Here is an 18,136-nt window from a genome sequence, read left to right as displayed (position 1 = left end):
GGTGAAGAGCAAGAATCAGTGGTTTCACTGAGGTGATAACATTTGCTGGACAGGCCAAAAGACGTGTTCAACAGTAGTTCCATGGCAATGTAGCTTCAGGCAACAGATAAACGGAAGACTATATACATAGGTACTGGTGGTGATAAATGCTAAATGGCTGAGAGAAAACACTTCTCGTGATTCTAGTCTCTGATGGAGACCTATTCTTTCAGTATCAATTCTTAGACTGTTTTTGAGAGATTTGAGTAATTTAAGTGTATCCATAAGTATAAATAATATGAATGAAACACATTTAGATCTATCATTTTGGCTTTTTACTTTAGTTTTATTCAGGTGCAAAACTGACATATAAAATTATAAGATATCTAATAGGTACATCTTGGTAACTACGTATATACTACATATATATGTGTGTGTGTGTATATATATATGTATATATATATACATATATGCGTGTGTGTGTGTGTGTGTGTGTGTGTGTGTAGTAGTGGAAAGATTCCCCCTATCTAGTTAATTAATACATCTATCACTTTGTGTATTTATCTTTGGGGGGGGGTGGTTAGAACATTTAAAATTCTACTTTTTTAGCAAATTTCAATTATACAAAACACTATCAACTATAGTCATCATGTTTTACATTAGATACTCAGACCTTATTCATCTTATAGCTGAAAGTTTGTACCCTTTTACCAACCTCTCCCTATTTCCCCTACCCTGCAGTTCTGGCAACAACTTTTCTACTCTGTTTCTGTGAGTTTGACTTTTTTTTTTTTTTTTTAGATTCCACATATAAGTGACACCATGCGGCATTTGTCTTTCTCTGTCTGGCTTATTTTAGGTGTATTATTTTTAGACTATTCCAACCCATGTCCTCACAAGCAGCATAATCTTCCTTTACAAACCAGCTTTTATTTAAATTATATAAAACCATATATAGTTTTATCATACACAAAATTTAACCAGTAAACAAGCTACATTACCAAATATTTTATCTTCAGAGCATATCTAAACTGAAAGATACAGTTATGTTTAGCAGGTGCACAATATACCGAGTTAAATTCAGATAGAACTACTTATCAAGAAACCAGACATAACCCACGTTTGGGTCATGCAAATGTATCATAAAGGTAGTCTGATTTAATAGTTTTGTGTTTTAAAGGACCAAGAGATGAAGGAGTCTTCTAAAAAGTAATGCTGAAAAGACAATAGATGTCAAGGACTAGGTGTCAGAACAACTAGTCCTCTACCACTAACCAGCTGTGTCCTTGGGCAAGTGACGCACTATTTGAGCCTTATCATAAATGAATTCTGGTGGGTTAGAATAGGTGACCACTAAGGTCTCTTCCAAAGTCAGCTTTGTATAAACAATAAGCAAGGGTCAGAAAGGGGGAAGTGATAACTCCTTTAGAGAAAATGGCATATTCACAAAGGGACAGAGAAATATTTGTAATTTGTACAGCATTCACTGTGTGAGGCAAAGAGCACAGACTAAAACCAAGGAGAGAAGGTCATCTCCAAGCAGGGAGAATCTTTGGGAAGAATTTCCTTGGGTCAGTCCTATGAAAACTGGAAACTGATATCGAGTTACTTATTAAACAGTAATTTAGCAAGCATTTTCTTTTATGGTGTATATAGGTTTTTATGCATTGCAACAAAAGTACACTGCAGAATACTTTTTATAAGTAAAAGCATGCAAAGAGATGTTTATTAAGATTGTACTTATATTTATGTATGTCCAAACATTCATCTCTAATAAAGTGTCCAGAAGATCCCACGCATAGTTAGAATTTTCTGACACAGAGATAGGTGTGTCTGTAAATATAAGTATGTGCCACAAATTCCTAAGTATGTTTTCATATATAACAACATAAAATGCATTGTAAAGTTTCAGTTAAAACTGGTTGATGCCCACACATCAGACACTTAGTCCCTCAAGTAATGAACTTGCTTCACAGGTGATAATAGGCTGAGGAGACACTGCTCCAAGGAGACGTTAGTGAAAACAGATCCGAGATCCACTGGTGAGTACTGGAGAGCATGAAACGTCATGTTCAAATAAACACACCAGAAAGGGTTTGCTCTATTTACTTGAATCATAAGATCCTTTTCTGTTTTAAAATTCAGTTTAATTCAGCAACATTTACTGAACACTGAAAATGTGCAAGTGTCAAAACCAAATCTAATAGAGGCGTTTGATTTGACGTGGGATTTCTGGGATAAGAGCTCAAAGCAGTCAGTCCTGACAGCAACCAATTCCAAAGTTTAATCACCGTGACAGCTTCACATTCAGCCTGACTCACTCCATTACAGGCACCCTGGGATGTCACAATTGTCATAAGTGATTGAACAGTCTAATTTGAAACAGAGGTTTGCAGGGCATCATTACATGATTCTGCTCTTCTTCCCCAAATCCTCTGGGCTCTTCTTTTATACTAACTTTTCAACCCATGTGCCCTCCTGCTTCCCAGATAGTTCACTCTCCCCTCTTTCTTAGTGTTCAAGATGATGAAGACAACAGTGTCTGGTGAGTGGCAGTCCTGGCTGTCCTTCAAGCTAGCACAGTACCGTCGAAGAAAACTTTGCCAGCGGTCCCCCTCCTTTCCAGAATCACCATTCATCCAGCGACGGTGGCCTTCTAACATCGGACTCTTTTGTTCCTCAAACCCTTTAGGCTTTGTGTTGACAAATTCCTTCAGTCACTCATGCCAGTGTGGTTTTGAAATAGGCCAAGCCACATTTACAATTATCGTCTCTAAAATCGCATTTCAATTCTGAAGTCAGCTTTATTTTAGCAGTAAGTTATTAATTCATTCATGTCCTTGAGCCATTTTATGAAACACAAGATACTTGCCTGAGCACTGCATGGGGATACAAGGGTGACACACGATTTCCCTTGAGGGACTTGAAATAGAGGAAGAGAAATAGGACAAGGAGATGTGAAAATGAACAATGTGAGGCAAACTATAGACAGTTTCCAATCAGGGGGGCAGATAACAGGTGCTAGAGAAGTTAACCTTGGGGTCTTCATGGCAGGGGTCAGACTGAAGCTGGTTCTCAAAGGAGTAAGGAATAGGGAGAAAGGAGGCATAGGTATTTGAGGTATATGCAAAGCCAAAGGTATCCAAGTAACACTCCGATTCAAAGAAGGCGGGAGGAGTAAGGCAGCAAGATTGGGAGAGAGGTGGCTTGTGCCCGTGAATACAGTAAATCAGGCCCAGCCAGCCGCCTTGGAATGAAATGTTTCATCTTTGTGACAATGGCCGTGCCCACTGAAGGATTTTAATCAAAAAGTGTGCTTACAGGTGATTTATCTGACTGTTACCTATACAAGGAAGTGGCAGTAATTGGAAAAAATAAGATCAACCATAAGCCTCTGGGAATGTTTTTTATATATGAGTCCCAAAGCAGGTTGGTAGCAGTGAACTTGAAATAAAATATAGAACAGACACTGGCAATTAAGTATGTATCTGTATGAAGAGGGTGAGTCAGAGACCCTAACTGAGCCACTGAATTTCACAAAGGTTTTATATTCCTGATGAGCTTGCTGCCTACAGGCTCAATAGTAAAATCACAGATCCACGTAGCGAGTGAATAAAAGCACCAACCCATTTCACTTAATGTTTACAGATTTTACATACAAACGTCTTTAAGCTGCACCAACATACATGCTCCATGCTTTTTCACACATGAGCGTATTTGTAACTACCAAAGGATGAAGGATTGAGATATTTACAGAGCCTTTACCGGACACCAGACCCTTGGACAATTGCTGGCAATGGGGATACATAGAAAAAAAAGCTGGTCTCCCTTTGAGGGGCTGGCAAACCACAGCCTTCCTACAAAGCCAGCCACAGCTTCAATGATGGCACAAAGACTGCTGATTTCCCCAGATTGTCCTCCTGTCTCCAGCCCTGTCCACGTGTCTGTCTATGAGACTTCCTCACCTGGATGTTCATGGACTTTTCCAACTCAGCATCTACAACACTGACTACATTACCTCCTTCCCTTGGAACCTGCTCCTTAGGCAAGGCTGCCGTCTCAGAGAATGGCAGCAGCTGGGACTCCTCCTACTGCCTCACTCTCCACACCATCTAGCCTCAAGTTCTGTCCATTTTGCTTCCTGGATATCTCTCTTATCCAGCCACCTCTCACTATCTCCATTATCAGCTCTCTGGCACAGGCTACCCCCATCCGTTGCCAGACAAAGCTTCCTAAGTGGTCTCCTGGCATCCCAGCCTGCTACTCTCCCATCCTCTGCCCACACAGCAGCCAGTGTGACCTTTCTAAAATGAATATATGACTGAGTCACTTATCTGCTTGAAACCCTTTAAAAGTTTCCTTTAGCTGTTAGAATAAAGTGCAAATCCCTTAATATCCATTGCAAAGCCCTTTATAGCCTGGATCCTGCCCATCTTCCCATCCCCACTTGGATCCTCTCTCCTCTCTAAGCACCAGCCACACAAAATTCTTTCACTTTCTCTAATGATCCATGCTCTGACTCTCTTCCTGACCCCCCACGCATACTATTCCTCCCACCAGAAACACCTTTTCTCCTTCCTGCAAATTCCTATGCCAAGGAATCATTATCCTGAGCTGAAAAGACAGGCTTGCATTGATAATGATCATTATTCCATGTTGCATATGTACAACTCTGTATTTGTTAAAAGAGTTTTTAACTCTAACCCTATAACTACAATGACCAGATTTTTCAAACTAAAGTTCTAAAGAATAGGACAGGGCTGTGTTAGAATACCTTGCCTTTATGTAAGTCTCATTTTATGGAAGTGGACATTTAGTACCCTGACCTTCCCTCACTGGGGACAAGGGATTGCAGTGTGATTCCAAAAGGACAGAGGACAGAAGTTGCTCTGGGCACATATTATGCAATGGGTTTGATACTTAGGCCAGTGTGTTGGGAGTGGGATGTTCTGCTAAAGAATAATCTTGTGGAATGTTTTTATGCCTGCTCAGTGAAGAGGTGCCAAAAACAAAACAAAACAAAACAACACACACACACACACCCCTACCTTTATGTACCTTGGGAGTGTAAATAATATTTGAGGAGCCCAGAAGCAGCTCCCTCTCTTGAAGGAAGAAGGAGCAGAGAGCCCTCTGCCTGCCCCAACCTACTCTAAGACATAGCTTTATTGTCCAAGAACCAGGTGTCGAGATTGAATCTGTCAAGACAAATCAGGCCCTTTGTTCAGATTAAATAGGAAACACACCCACCCCATAAGGAGTAGTAGGAGAAGTGGTTCTGGATTCAGAATGAATGGACAAGGATACCTGGACCAGTTTGAACCCAGAATTCCTGGGGCAAGTGGGCTGGGTTGTGGTGGTATTTGAGCACCAAGGGAGGTATCCTAGGAATCCCCAGTGGCAGACATCTTTGGTGGAACCTACCACAAAGGCAATGAAATGATCTTCCTTCAAAGATTCCTTGAGGGTATTATGCTTAGTGAAATATGTTAGACAGAGAAAGACAAATACTATATGATCTCACTTACATTTGGAATCTAAAAACAAAACAAAACCAAGTCATAGGAACAGGCATTAGATTGTTGGCTGCCAGAGACAGGAGGTAGGAGGCAGGGAAAGGGGTGATGGTGATCAATCAAAGGTATAAACTTCAAGTTATAAAATAAATAAATTCTGGGATGTAATGTACAGTGTAGTGACTATAGTTAACAATACTGTAGTATATATTTGAAAGTCACTAAGAGAGTAGATCTTGAACGTTCTCATCATGAGAAAAAAAAACTGTAATTCCGTGAGGTGATGGGTATTAACTAAACTTATCGTGGTGATCGTTGTATGATATATATACATACATATATCATAATGGACTAATGGTATTGGACTAATACCATGTTATGTCAATTTACATTTCAATAAAAATGAAAAAGGAAAAAGAGGGGCACCTGGGTGGCTCAATCAGTTGAGTGTCCCACTCTTGATTTCAGCTCAGGTCATGATCTCACGGTTTGGGAGTTTGAGCCCCACGTCGGGCTCCATGCTAACAGTGCCTGCTTGGGATTCTCTCTTTCTCCCTGTCTCTGCCACCTGCCCCCTCAAAATAAATAAACTTTTTTTAAAAAGGAAAGGAAAGGAAAAAAAGATCCCTGAAGACTTGTGAGTGGACAAAGTCAATGATGGCCCAGCACCAGCTGCCTGAATATCTCAGACCTAGTTCTCAACAGCGGCATATTGTGGCCTGACAGCCAGTGGAGCAGAGACAGCAGGCTGACAGCCCTACTCTATTTGCCTGAGAGTGGAAATCACGCCGTCCCCTTAGGGTTTCAGGCCCCCGTCATGGCCCTAATTTTACATCTATTTCTGGACTCTTCTGGTAATTATGGAAAAAAAGAATGGTTCACTGTTCGTGAACCTCTTACGGGTTTACTCAAGATCACACAGTGAATAACAGGTAGAGGTGGAAACAACAAAAGTGAGTCAGTAAAGACGGGTGGTACATTGTGCGGTCAAAAACACAGAAAGACAAGTGAGGAGGGAAAGACCCAGGAGCTCACTGGCCCATGGCAGTCAAAGACTGTTCCTTACAATGTTCTGATGGTCTCTGGTCCTGCCTGTGGCTACAGGAATTTCTGCCACATCACAGCAAGTCTGCATAGAGCCTCAGTGAGGGAAAGTTGTTTATGGACAGAGGACTGTGACATAAAATGAGAGCAAGTGACTAGACCTTGTTATCTTAGTGCCTTTGATAACACTGGAGAGCAAAGTTAGGTTTTGAATTGACTGAAATCTTCCATAAATGGAATCTGAATGCAGGCTACATCACATCCAAAAATTCCCCAGGGAATTTCCTATTATGTACATGGAAGGGGGAATGAAGCAAGTCCCATCTGGCGAGGCAGAGAACATTCTCTGCTGCGTGAAACTGCATGGTTCGCATGGTTAGTGCCAACGGCATGTTCATACTAGACCAAGGCCCTGCACACAGAGGTGTGAGTGTGTTGAAAAATGAGCTAGATGGAATGAGCATTGCTAGGCAATTATTTGTCTCTAAAACATCAAAACCACAAGGCAAGATATTAATAAGGGTATCGTTTTTATAAAGTCCCTAACCAGTTATGAGCCAATATTGTGACCATTGTTACTCAGAGTTGCTATAGCAAAATAGAGTGACATTATTTTTTCCCATAGCTTCCTACCAATACACGAGCTAGAATCAAGAACAGACCAACAAACATTGCTAGTGACTTTTGCTCTTGAGGACTGACATTCTCAGGGAAACCTCAGAACTCTAAAGAAAATATACAATGACATTAGCCTTATTAGGAAATAAAGGCACTGATGGATAAGGTGACTCAATTCAAAAGTCACCCGCTCAAAAAGACCTCCTCTGACAAGCCTCAAGTCCTGAACTCCATTCTTCACTGTGTAGTAACACCCCGTTACTCTGCAACACATTATCAAGTTATCTTGTTAATTTGTGCTCCTGTGGTCCTTCTTCTGTGTTTGAATATAGACCCAGAGAGAGGAACTCTGCACGGTTCATGACTCTGTTCTTAATACCTATGAAGGCTGACACAGGGTACATCCTCGGTGATACTTGACTAACTGCCTTTCCAGCGGCCAAAGAACAAAAAGATTAATTATCTGTAAATGAAGACTTCGTGGAGTCCAGAAAACCCCGCATTCACATCAATTCATCAAAAACATCCCATAGCGCAATGAAAAGTCTTTTTCCCATTATAGACGTGATACTGATTAAATCCATACCTAGAGCAAAGTGAAGCCAACATTACTCCAGGTGTGGCCCACGACCAGCAGCATCAGCGTCGCTCGGCAGTTTGTTAGAAAAGCAAAATCGGGGCTCCACTATAGATCCAGTGAATTAGAATATCTGAGGGTGGGGCCCAAAAATCCGTGGTCAATAAGTTCTCCAAGTGATTTGGTGTACCATAAAGTTTTGAGCAAGTTATTCAGATACAAAGGAGAGAAAAAACAAGAAATGTCATAAGGACTAAATTTGCCACGGACAGCTGGCACATCCTTGCTGTCATTTCAGCAAGAAACATCAAGAAAAAGGAAGAGGATGGATTGTGCACAAAATTATATGGATAAATACGGCTCACACGTGCCCTGCATTCTGTTTCATGGAGGCTTCCCAGACCTGACTCAAGAACCAGCAAAGTGGAGGCGCTCCTGGGCTCCAAACTCCTGCTTTCACTTGACTTCCCCTCCTTTCAGGGGCCAGCACAATGGTGGCTCTTTCTAGGAATCATTCTAACAGGCGACTGAGTAGGCCCCCTGAGAAAAAGCAGCCCAGCTGCGGATGTGAGGACAGCCATGTCATACCGTGATTGAGATGTCTGATGCAGTCACTCAGGAGAGCACTGAACTTCTTCTGCTCGGCGGCCTCGTGGAAGCAGAAGTAGCCGTGTCTGAGGAACGGCTGCCACAGGTACACCGGGAATTCCTTAGGCACGACCACAAAGGGCTGAGCGTTCTCCTTCTCACTGGATGCTAAAGAAACATTGAAAACACAAAGACATTTTAAAACGTGTTATCTTTTATTTAAAATACTTACTTCAGGAGGCACCTGGATGGCTCAGTCTTGGTCTGACTCTTGGTTTCGGCTCAGGTCATGGTTTGTGGGTTTGAGCCCTGCATCGGCTCCGCAGCTGGGAGCACAAAGCCTGCTTGGGATTCTCTCTCCCTCTCAATCTGCCCCTCCTCGTCTTGTGCGCTCTCTCTCTCTCCCTCTCTCTCAAATTAAATAAACTTTAAAATACTTATATCAGCCTGTGAGGGAAACTCTTTGGAGCAGGCCGTGGAACAGAACCATGAAGCAGATGTCTTCACAGGATGGTGGAAAATGGCAGTTCAGGCTCCTCTCACTCCATCCACCAGCTCTACCTGTCTCGCTCCAGCAGGTGGCCTCACCTGCTACTTGACAAAGACAGCCAGGGCCACCAGACATCCTCTTTCTCAACTTCCTCATAGCAATGCTCCACAGAGTCTGCGCATCCCCACTGGCCTTCCTCAGGGTCACCTGTCCACCTGTGCAGACGCTCACACTCCCGTCCCCGCTCCTCCCTACCGCTGCCAAACCAACACTTGCTTCTTTGAGCAGCAAACCGATTCTCACCTCGGTCTGGTTCCTGCCCCACCAGTCCTGAAACCCCAGTGCCGAGCTCACTGATGTCATCCTAATGGCCAACCTGGGGCTTCTTCTTCATTACCTAAGCCTTTCTTTTTTATTTTACCTAAGACTTTTTTTTTTCATTAAAAATGTTTTAAATTTTTTTTAATATGAAATTTATTGTCAAATTGGTTTCCATACAACACCCAGTGTACATCCCAACAGGTGCCCTCCTCAATACCCATCACCCACCCTCCCCTTCCTCCTACCCCACATCAACCCTCAGTTTGTTCTCAGTTTTTAAGAGTCTCTTATGTTTTGGCTCCCTCCCCCTCTAACCTTTTGTTTTGTTTTGTTTTTGAGAGAGAGAGAGAGAGTGTGTGTGTGTGCACATGTGAGCAGGGTAAGGGCAGAGGGAGAGGGAGGGAGAGAATCTTAAGCAGGCTCTACGCTCAGTGCAGATGGGTTCCCATTTTATGTAAGAAAGGAACAGATCTCACAACTGTAGGATCATGACCTGAGCCAGAATCAAGAGTCAATGCTTAAGTGATTAAGCCACCCAGGTGCCCCCATTACCTAAGACTTTTTAACCTAATCTGAAACATCTGTTGCTGCTGCTAACTACCCTTTCTTTGGAAAACATTCTCTTCTCTCCCTTTGACCTGTAGCATCACCTCTCTCCTGGTGTCCTTCATGCTTTTTAAAAAATTGTTTCTTCTTGGCCAGCTTTACTGGTTCCTCTGTCCCTTCTCTCCATCCCCCTGTGAAGTGTTGGTGTTTGCCCTGTTCTGTCCTGGCTTCCCTCCACTCTCACTAGTCTCTGCTCTCCTTTGGCGTGGTCATCCATTCCATGATATCGCAGGTAGCTTCTACAGTTCCTATTACCTTTTCCTCTTTCATTTCCATCTAGAAAATCCTTTTGCCTAGAAAATCTTCATTCATCCTTCAAAAGTCCATTTAAAAGTTTGTCCTTGGGGTGTCTTTGTTGGCACACACCCCCCCCCCCACCACTGTACTACTAGAGACAGAGTTGTGTGCTCCCTATGTTATTCTCCCCAAATATCTCCCCAGATCTGTTTTCATGTCTGGCACTCACACTCAGGGTGGAGGGCACAGAATGAGATGAGCTCCCCACTGGTTCTCACACAGTTCCCCTCCCCAAGAAGCAGTACCACTGCCCTGGAGCTCCCAGAGGATGGAAATTGCATCGTACATATCCTTGCATGCTCAACCCTTAGCACAGTCATGGAACTGACTAGATGTTCAACTACAGTTTGCTGAGTAAATGTGCTATGTTATCCTAGGAAAGTTTAAAAGCTTTAAACAGTGGACTTTTACCACTCAACTCAAAATCAATTCTAAGAAACTCATGTTAAACCATGCTACTATTCATATCCCTACCCAAATTTTATTTCCTTCCATGCATTCCAATTATATATTACGCTTGGTTAAATGACCCCCAGCTTATTAGCTCTGTGCTCCCTGCCTACATAAAAAGGGCACCAATCTCAGGGAAGGGGAGGAAAAAAGAACCCTCTACGAGGCCACTGAAAGCACTGGGCGTACCCAACAATGGATCAAAGCCACTCCAAAACAGTCTTGTTACTGGCAAACTAATAAATCAAGACTGGATAAATAAAAAACAGATTTCCTGGGGCATATATGGGGACTCTATTTCAATGTCCTGAAGCTGAAGGTAACAAAGTAGAATGCACTAGAAGCACAATCTTTGGCCCACCAGTACCTCGAAAACTACCTGGCAGGCACATAATATAAGAATGAATCAATGGATGAACGAACAAACGAGTGAATGATGAAATTTGGTAGCACAGACCTCTAACAGTAACACATTATCTACTTTCCCCTTCTTTCTTAGTTATAAAATCCCTAACTTTCAGATGAGCAAGTGACTGCTTAAGACAAAGACTACGTTTCCAGCTTCCATTGCACCTTGGTGTGCCCCAGCCACTATGTTCTGGTCAATGGGATATAAACTAGAGAGGTAGCGAAACTTCCTGGAAGTGTCCTTGAAGAAAGGGAATGCCCCACCTCCTCCTTTTTTCTCCTTCCTGCTGTCTGGAATGAGAAAACCCCTGCCTGATGCTCCAGCAGCCCCCTCAGACTATGTCAATAAGGGCAATGACCTAGAGACAAAGGGAGCAAAAGCTAGAAAGGGTCCTTGACATTTATGGAGCTGTCACACCAGCCCTGGACTTGCAATATCCAAAAATATTTTTAGCAAAATAATAAAGCTTTATGTATTTGAGCCTTTTGTTTTGTGCACCAAATGAGATTCTAAATAACTGTCAAATAAGTGAATCACCTTAGCCAAATAGGAAGGCATTATTGATACATCATCTTGGTAGAATAGCATGTAAAGAAGACATATTCATTCATAACCTCCAGTGCTTTTCCCAAGTGGGGTTAATGCTTCCCATCTTTATTGTGCCTTTATTCTATTTCCAGTTGAATTAGTATCACACAGTGAGTCTTTCCTGATTAACATGGTTTTATGAAACCATTCCCCTCACTCTTTCCAAGATGTCAGTTTTATACAAATAAGTCAAAAGCAACACTGACCCTTTGCATTTAAAAGCTTCAGCAAGCCCCTTAAAATTCACTCCTCTTAGCCTCTAGCTGTCTCCCATTTAACAATGTACAACAATTTTCCAGAGGCCATTAGTCTGCATTTTTTCTGAGTTGAGTTACAAAGACATCACAAATGATCTACTGTAGAATATTCTATTTTTAATACCCAGAGAGCCACACCATACAATAAAAAAAAAGTCACTGAAATACCGCAAACTGAAGCCTTGGGCCAAACAGCGTTAGTCACACAGGCCTTGTGTTTTTTATTCCTTTTCATTCCTTCTGATATGCTTTCACCAAAAAACCAATAAATGTATTGTCTATTCTGACTGATTTCATTGGAAAGTTCTACTGGAGAGATTCTGAAGAGTCATCAAGTTGGTATTCCCATTTCTAGTGGCAGCTCCAGAGCCAAGATGACATACAAGTAGATGTTGAAAGGAAATATAATAATATGTACAGTACACATAAAGCATTGTTTTAGCTTGAATTACTTAGTAATAGTTTGTTAGTCTAGGTTTATGGTCCATGTACTAATCCTATAATAGCTATTAAAAACCCTATGCTAAGCATTCTGCACCAAAATAATGATTGATAAAATAATTATAATTTTCTCCATAAATTCTAATGATATGACTATACCCATTTTAAGAACCAGGTCTCTCTTCAAGAAACCAAGTAATTACTGTGTGGTGTGATTTACACAAAGCCAGATGGAATTGTTCCCCACAGTTCATGAATCTCTGTGAAACGTGCTATTTTGTCTACGTATTATCCATCACTTTTTCTACATGGAAAAAGTGGAATAAATGAGAATCATAGTATGTTAGAGCTGGAAAGATCTTTCTAAATTTTTAAGTTCAAGGACCTAGAGTAGGAGAATCGGAAGCCACAGAGGATCAGTAACAGCTAGGGAAACCACTTGATAAATGTCACAGAACTAGATAAAAATCCAGCCTCCAAATTTATCGTTCAATACTCTTTCCATGGCAACAATCAGCTATTACTTACAGATTCGCTGATTAATGCAATGCTATTTTTAAATAGTACCTATGAGTGACTGCAACGTTTGTTTAAAGTACTTTGTCAGTTTAGGATATTTTACTGCATTATCATCCTAAAATTGTAAAAATAATATTCCCAGACAGGTCTGGACTTGTATGCTTAATGGTGGTATTGTACATTGCACAGACTGGACCCTACCTATTTATTTTTGCCACCCTGTGTATTGCTGTTAAAGCTGGCATATATTGCAAGGCCTTAAGATGCCTGACAAATGAATGGTACATTTTCCACGGGCTAGAAACACGGGGACTGACTTGTGTATTACTGAATGTGATTTAAAATAACAGAAGTGGTAAAATGTTTACTCCAATTAGAGAAATGACATCTTCCATTTGTCTACAGAGAATGTGTGGCTAGCCCAAAATTTGTCAGCCTCAGCAACTATTAATATTTTATGACAGGTAAGTCATTGTCAGGGGCTGTCTTGGGCATTGTAGCATGTTTAGCAGTGTCATTACCCTCTATCCAACCAACAATGTCTCTGGACACAGCCAAATGTCCCTGGGGGGTGAAATCCTCTTTCCCCATTGAGAACCACTGGTCTAGCTAAATAAAACAAGTTTAGGAGTTTTGTCTTGAGAAAGAACGCTGAGCAACTCACCAATAGGGTCTGGGAAAAACCGATCAGATAACAAATTATATTCATCTTCTGAGGTTAACACCCTGCCACCAGCTGGAAGAATTCGGCTTTTAGGAGCTGCTCCTCTCTGATAGGCCTGGGGAAAAAAAAAGCGTAAATAAGTGATTTTTTTCTCCATTTGGATTTTTGAAAAATATCAGTAATATTAGACATAGACACAGGCACACACAACTCAGAGATAGCAACTCCTCCACTATGTCATTAAGAGCCATATATTTTTAAAATAGGTTTTGCATACCTGTTCCTTGCAAGGTATTACTTTAATACTTTCACGTGATGGTCACAACATGGTAAGTCAGAGTCTTTAATCCCAGGAGATTCACCCTAGCTATGTTTCTCAAGTGGGGAAAACATAATCTCAGTAACTTCTTGAAATTCTGCACCACACTTAACCATTTCAGACGCTGGCACCTGAATCATTCTTATTAACCACAAGAGTGATGATGCATACAGACACTTAGTGCACAAAATGCTTAGGGACTGACGACTAGTGAGATACGGGACACGTAATTGCAATTATGGTTGCCATGGATTTTCACCAAAAACATAAAAATGTTGCCATGATAAGACATGCCACTACGTGAGACTGTTTTACAGTGAAATGGTCTGGGATGGAAAGGTAACATCATGACATCAGAACAAAGTCTGGCCAGCAGACGAAAAGCTCTGTGGTTCGGGAAATGTCAAAGAGGTGCAGAGGATTGCTAAGCCCACAAGCAGTTTGTGGGCAGATCCACTCGCGAGGACAAAAAGATAAGCATGTGCATCTGAGGGGAGGGCTTAAGTCAGGGCAAAATTTTGAGATGAACAGCCTAAACGCAAATCAGGAATGGAACCAGGAAATTGTAGTACTCCAAATCTAGAGGGTAGTCTTGGGGAAAAGGAAAATGGTGTCTATCAGGGCAACAAAATCACAATAACAATAACATATTCTGCATCAGTAGGATGGCGAGTGAAGAGACCCAACAAAGCAAATTCTTGCACGTCTAAGAAGGTTTTCCAGTTTGTAAGAACCACTCATCAGCTGCTTAAGCGCCTCAGGGACCCAGAGCATAACAGAGAAGAATCTGAAATGGTGACTTTGAGAAAGTCTAAGGAGCATTTCAGTTAAGACTGGCCTCAAGACTGAATTGTGTTATTTGTTATAACGGCCCCAACCTGGGCTTTAATAAACATGATGTTATTTAATCCTCAAAAGAGTGCTATGAATTAGTTATTATCTCCATTTTATAAATGAGGAAAATGAAGCTCAATAAGTTGCCAGTAGCCCAGTGGTAAGTTGGTGACAAATCCAGGAATCACACCCCAGTCTGTCCAGAAAGTGGACAGGAAGTAGGGCCTGATTATCAAATGAGAATGCTTCATTTTCTCCTGCTTAATTACCTGCCAAAAATGGACTCTCAATGAAATAATAGGCAATAGGCAATTTATAGGTACTTAATATATAACTCTTAGGTATAATTAAAAAAAATTTTTTTTACATTTTATTTATTTTTGATAGAGAGAGACAGAGCACAAGTAGGGGAGGGGCAGAGAGAGAGGGAGACACAGAATCCTAAGCAGGCTCCAGGCTCCGAGCTGTCAGCACAGAGCCCGACGTGGGGCTCGAACTCAGAAACTGCAAAATCGTGATCTGAGCTGAAGTAGAACACCTAACCGACTGAGCCACCCTGGTGCCCCTCTTAGGTATAATTTTTTTAAAAATGCCCTTCTATAAATTAAAAAACAGGATATTATTAAAACCTTGAGGAATTATGGCAAACTGCATGGGCATTTGTTAAATTTCCAAGTTTTAAAAAAATATGTAGTTATTATCAAATTCAGTGACCATATCTTAACAAACTGAGCAAGTTTATTTAAAAACGATGAAAAAAGGGGCATGTGGGTGGCTCAGTTGGTTAAGCGTCTGACTTTGGCTTGCGTCATGATCTCACAGCCCATGAGTTCAAGCCCCGCGTGGGGCTCTGTGCTGACTGCTCAGAGCCTAGAGCCTGCTTCAGATTCTGTGTCTCCCTCTCTCTCTGCCCCTCCCCTGCTTATGCTCTGTCTCTCCCTGTCTCAAAAATAAAAACATTTAAAAAAATAACAAAAATAAAAACTATGAAAAATAATTTTTTAAATAAAAATAAAACTGAAAACGATAGCAGGGACACCTGGGTGGCTTAGTCGGCTGAGTGTACAACTCTTGATTTTAGCTCAGGTCATGATCTCACAGTTTGTGGGATCGAGCCCTGCATTGGGCTATGCATAACAGCAAAGAGATTGCTTGGGATTCTCTCTCTCCTTCTCTCTCTGCCCCTCTCCCACTCCCACTCTCAAAATAAATAAACATTTTTAAAAAATGACAAGCAAAGCAAACAATACAGTCCATAAATCGCAAGTGGAAGGGGCAAGCTTGAAAAAATGAAAAGAGGAAGAAAAAAAAATGAGGCTCAAGGAGATGTACAATTTACGCAAGGACACATATCTAGTAACCGGCAAAGGTGTGATTCAACGTGCATTATATTAACCATGATGCTATAACTGCCTCTTCTCAAGCTTCCTTGAAAGAACATTGTAATGCGCCATCCAAAATATGAGATGATTTGTTATTATTATCATTATTATATTATTATTATTGTTATTATTATTATTATTATATTATTATCATTATTGTATGTAGTGCATTGACAATGTGCTTCTGAGAGCAAATCAGGTGTTGAATAAAGTCCTCATATAGATAAGCAATAAGCAGAGAAGATATTAGCTTAATGAATGTTGAAAGAGTAAGACTACTTAAGAGAGCACTTGAGCATTGCCTGGTAGCCTGTGGAATAAGTTTGAACTGTATTTTATTTCTACTTTCCATCAGAAATGGAAAGGAAACATATTGACCTGTCAGTCTAAAGCCTCTTCCTAATGATTTAGCATCAGAAGTATTACTCAAAGTATCCATGGAGGTTGTGCCAAGTACTCTTGAACTGAGTCAAGAAAGCAGTTTTAAACCTGTTACTACCTTGAACTGTTTGAACAGTAACCATTCATTTCAAAAGGAGCTTGAGGATCGATGTAAACTAAAAATGTGTACAGTGCGAGATCTGGAAGGAACCAATGGGATCATTCAGCCTGACTCTCCACTTTAATTGAGGCCCAACCTAAACTTCAGTTTTTCAAATTCACTGCCCAGGGTTCTTTCCTCTTAGGCCAAATTACTTCCTTCCATGGGGAAAAAAATGGGAACCAATAAAGACTAAAGTCCTCTCAGGTGCTAGGCGCTTTACACGTTACCTCATTTTCTCTGTAGTTTGCAGACATATTATATTAGCTAATAATCTAATTATTTTATAGGAAAATAATATGATAAGCAGAAAAAAAGTTAAATGAAATCCATTAAGTGTAAGCGGCATAAAGTATGGAAATGTCTGAATTCTTAGCAACCAGGCAAATTCAGTCATAGTCTTAGTAAGTTAACTCCTCAGATGCTTGTCACATAGGAGGCTTAACAGTAGGAAGATATGGAGACACTGAGCAGAGAGGGGGAGATATCAGGCAGTGACTGAAAAAGATCTCGAAGCTGAATGATCAGAGTAAAGGCCCCTGCATTGGTCATTCAGTGTAACTTATCTTCAGGCTCACTTGCAATTACTTGTTCCAAGTCTACCTTGCCCACTAGACTGCAAGCATCTTTCTCAGCTGCTGTTATATGCTCAGAACCTTCTAGGACACTTGGCATATACCAGGCATTCAGTAAACATGTTAACTGAAGTGAGTATCTGCATGAGTGAGTGCTTACTGACCGAATCAGTCTCAAAGGAGAGGGCATGTCAATCAACCCGGCCCATGTTTGAAAATGGTGCAAGAACCAGTGAAAACTAGGAAATATTTTACCTCTTTGTTCTCATAGCTCTCCACAGCAAAATCATTTTTAACCACAATGTACCGCTCCTTCCACTTCTTTATGTCTTCGGCAAACTGTGATAGCTCTGCTTCATACAGAACAGTTCCAGGCTCCAGTGGTGGCTTTAAATAAGGTGAATATAATTAATTATTACAACAAAAGATAACACAGCATGCTACCAACTAAGTCTGTGCATGGCAGTTCAAGGACTATTTTAGGAAACTATCTTGTGGTAGTTGAGATCTTGTGAGATCCTGAGAAAATTGTTGTTTCCCCACCTCCCTCCACACTTCCCCTTCCTACTCCCTCTGACCAAATGCAAATATTTGTCTTATTGATATTTTTGTGACTTCCATTTCCCTCTGTTAGGCTACAACAAGAGAAGTAGATGGTAGAATCGGGATTATAGGAATAAGGTTGTGCTTTGTATATATGTGGCACTTAATGAATCCGTCATAAACTCCAGAAGAGAGGGAGTGAGGTAGTTAAGTGTGAGTTGTGGCTATCTACCCCAATACCTTGAATATGCCCAAAAATAGGAGATTTAAAAGGCTGCTCCCCTGTTCATCACACTGTCAGGTGTAGTCTTGAGGGTCAGTGTTCAATGGGCTTCCCAGATCCAAAAGCCCTGAGGATCCTGGCTGTAAACACATCCCCATGCTCCTCAAGGAGACCTTGTTTGCCCTCTGGCTGAAGATCGAGCAGGCAAGCCAGCAAACCTCAGTTCTACCTTTGTACTTAAGTAAACAGTCTGAGGATTTCTCCTTAACCCTGGTGACATACGTGCTGTAGGGGAGTCTCTGTTAGATTCTCAGTTAGGTCTCCCTTTGGGTTAACTGTGTAGGGAATAATTCAC

The 18,136-nt window shown here is 41.2% G+C and overlaps 1 protein-coding gene across 1 annotated transcript in view; it reads right to left on the bottom strand.

The window, feature by feature from the left end:
- Window positions 1-18,136, bottom strand: part of NIBAN1 (niban apoptosis regulator 1) — a 151,154-nt gene that overhangs the window by 66,921 nt on the left and 66,097 nt on the right. Inside the window, exons 3-5 of the mRNA XM_042977049.1 lie at window positions 17,271-17,402; window positions 13,365-13,479; window positions 8,323-8,490 (exon numbers count right to left, since the gene is read on the bottom strand). Coding sequence (XP_042832983.1) covers window positions 8,323-8,490; window positions 13,365-13,479; window positions 17,271-17,402 — 415 coding nt within the window. The remainder of the gene's footprint in view (window positions 1-8,322; window positions 8,491-13,364; window positions 13,480-17,270; window positions 17,403-18,136) is intronic.

The sequence above is a fragment of the Panthera tigris genome, chromosome F3 (genome assembly GCF_018350195.1).
Source record: "Panthera tigris isolate Pti1 chromosome F3, P.tigris_Pti1_mat1.1, whole genome shotgun sequence".
NCBI classification, from domain to species: domain Eukaryota; kingdom Metazoa; phylum Chordata; class Mammalia; order Carnivora; family Felidae; genus Panthera; species Panthera tigris.
The sequence above is the reverse complement of the archived record's forward strand: the minus strand, read 5'-3'. Positions and strand labels throughout refer to the sequence as shown.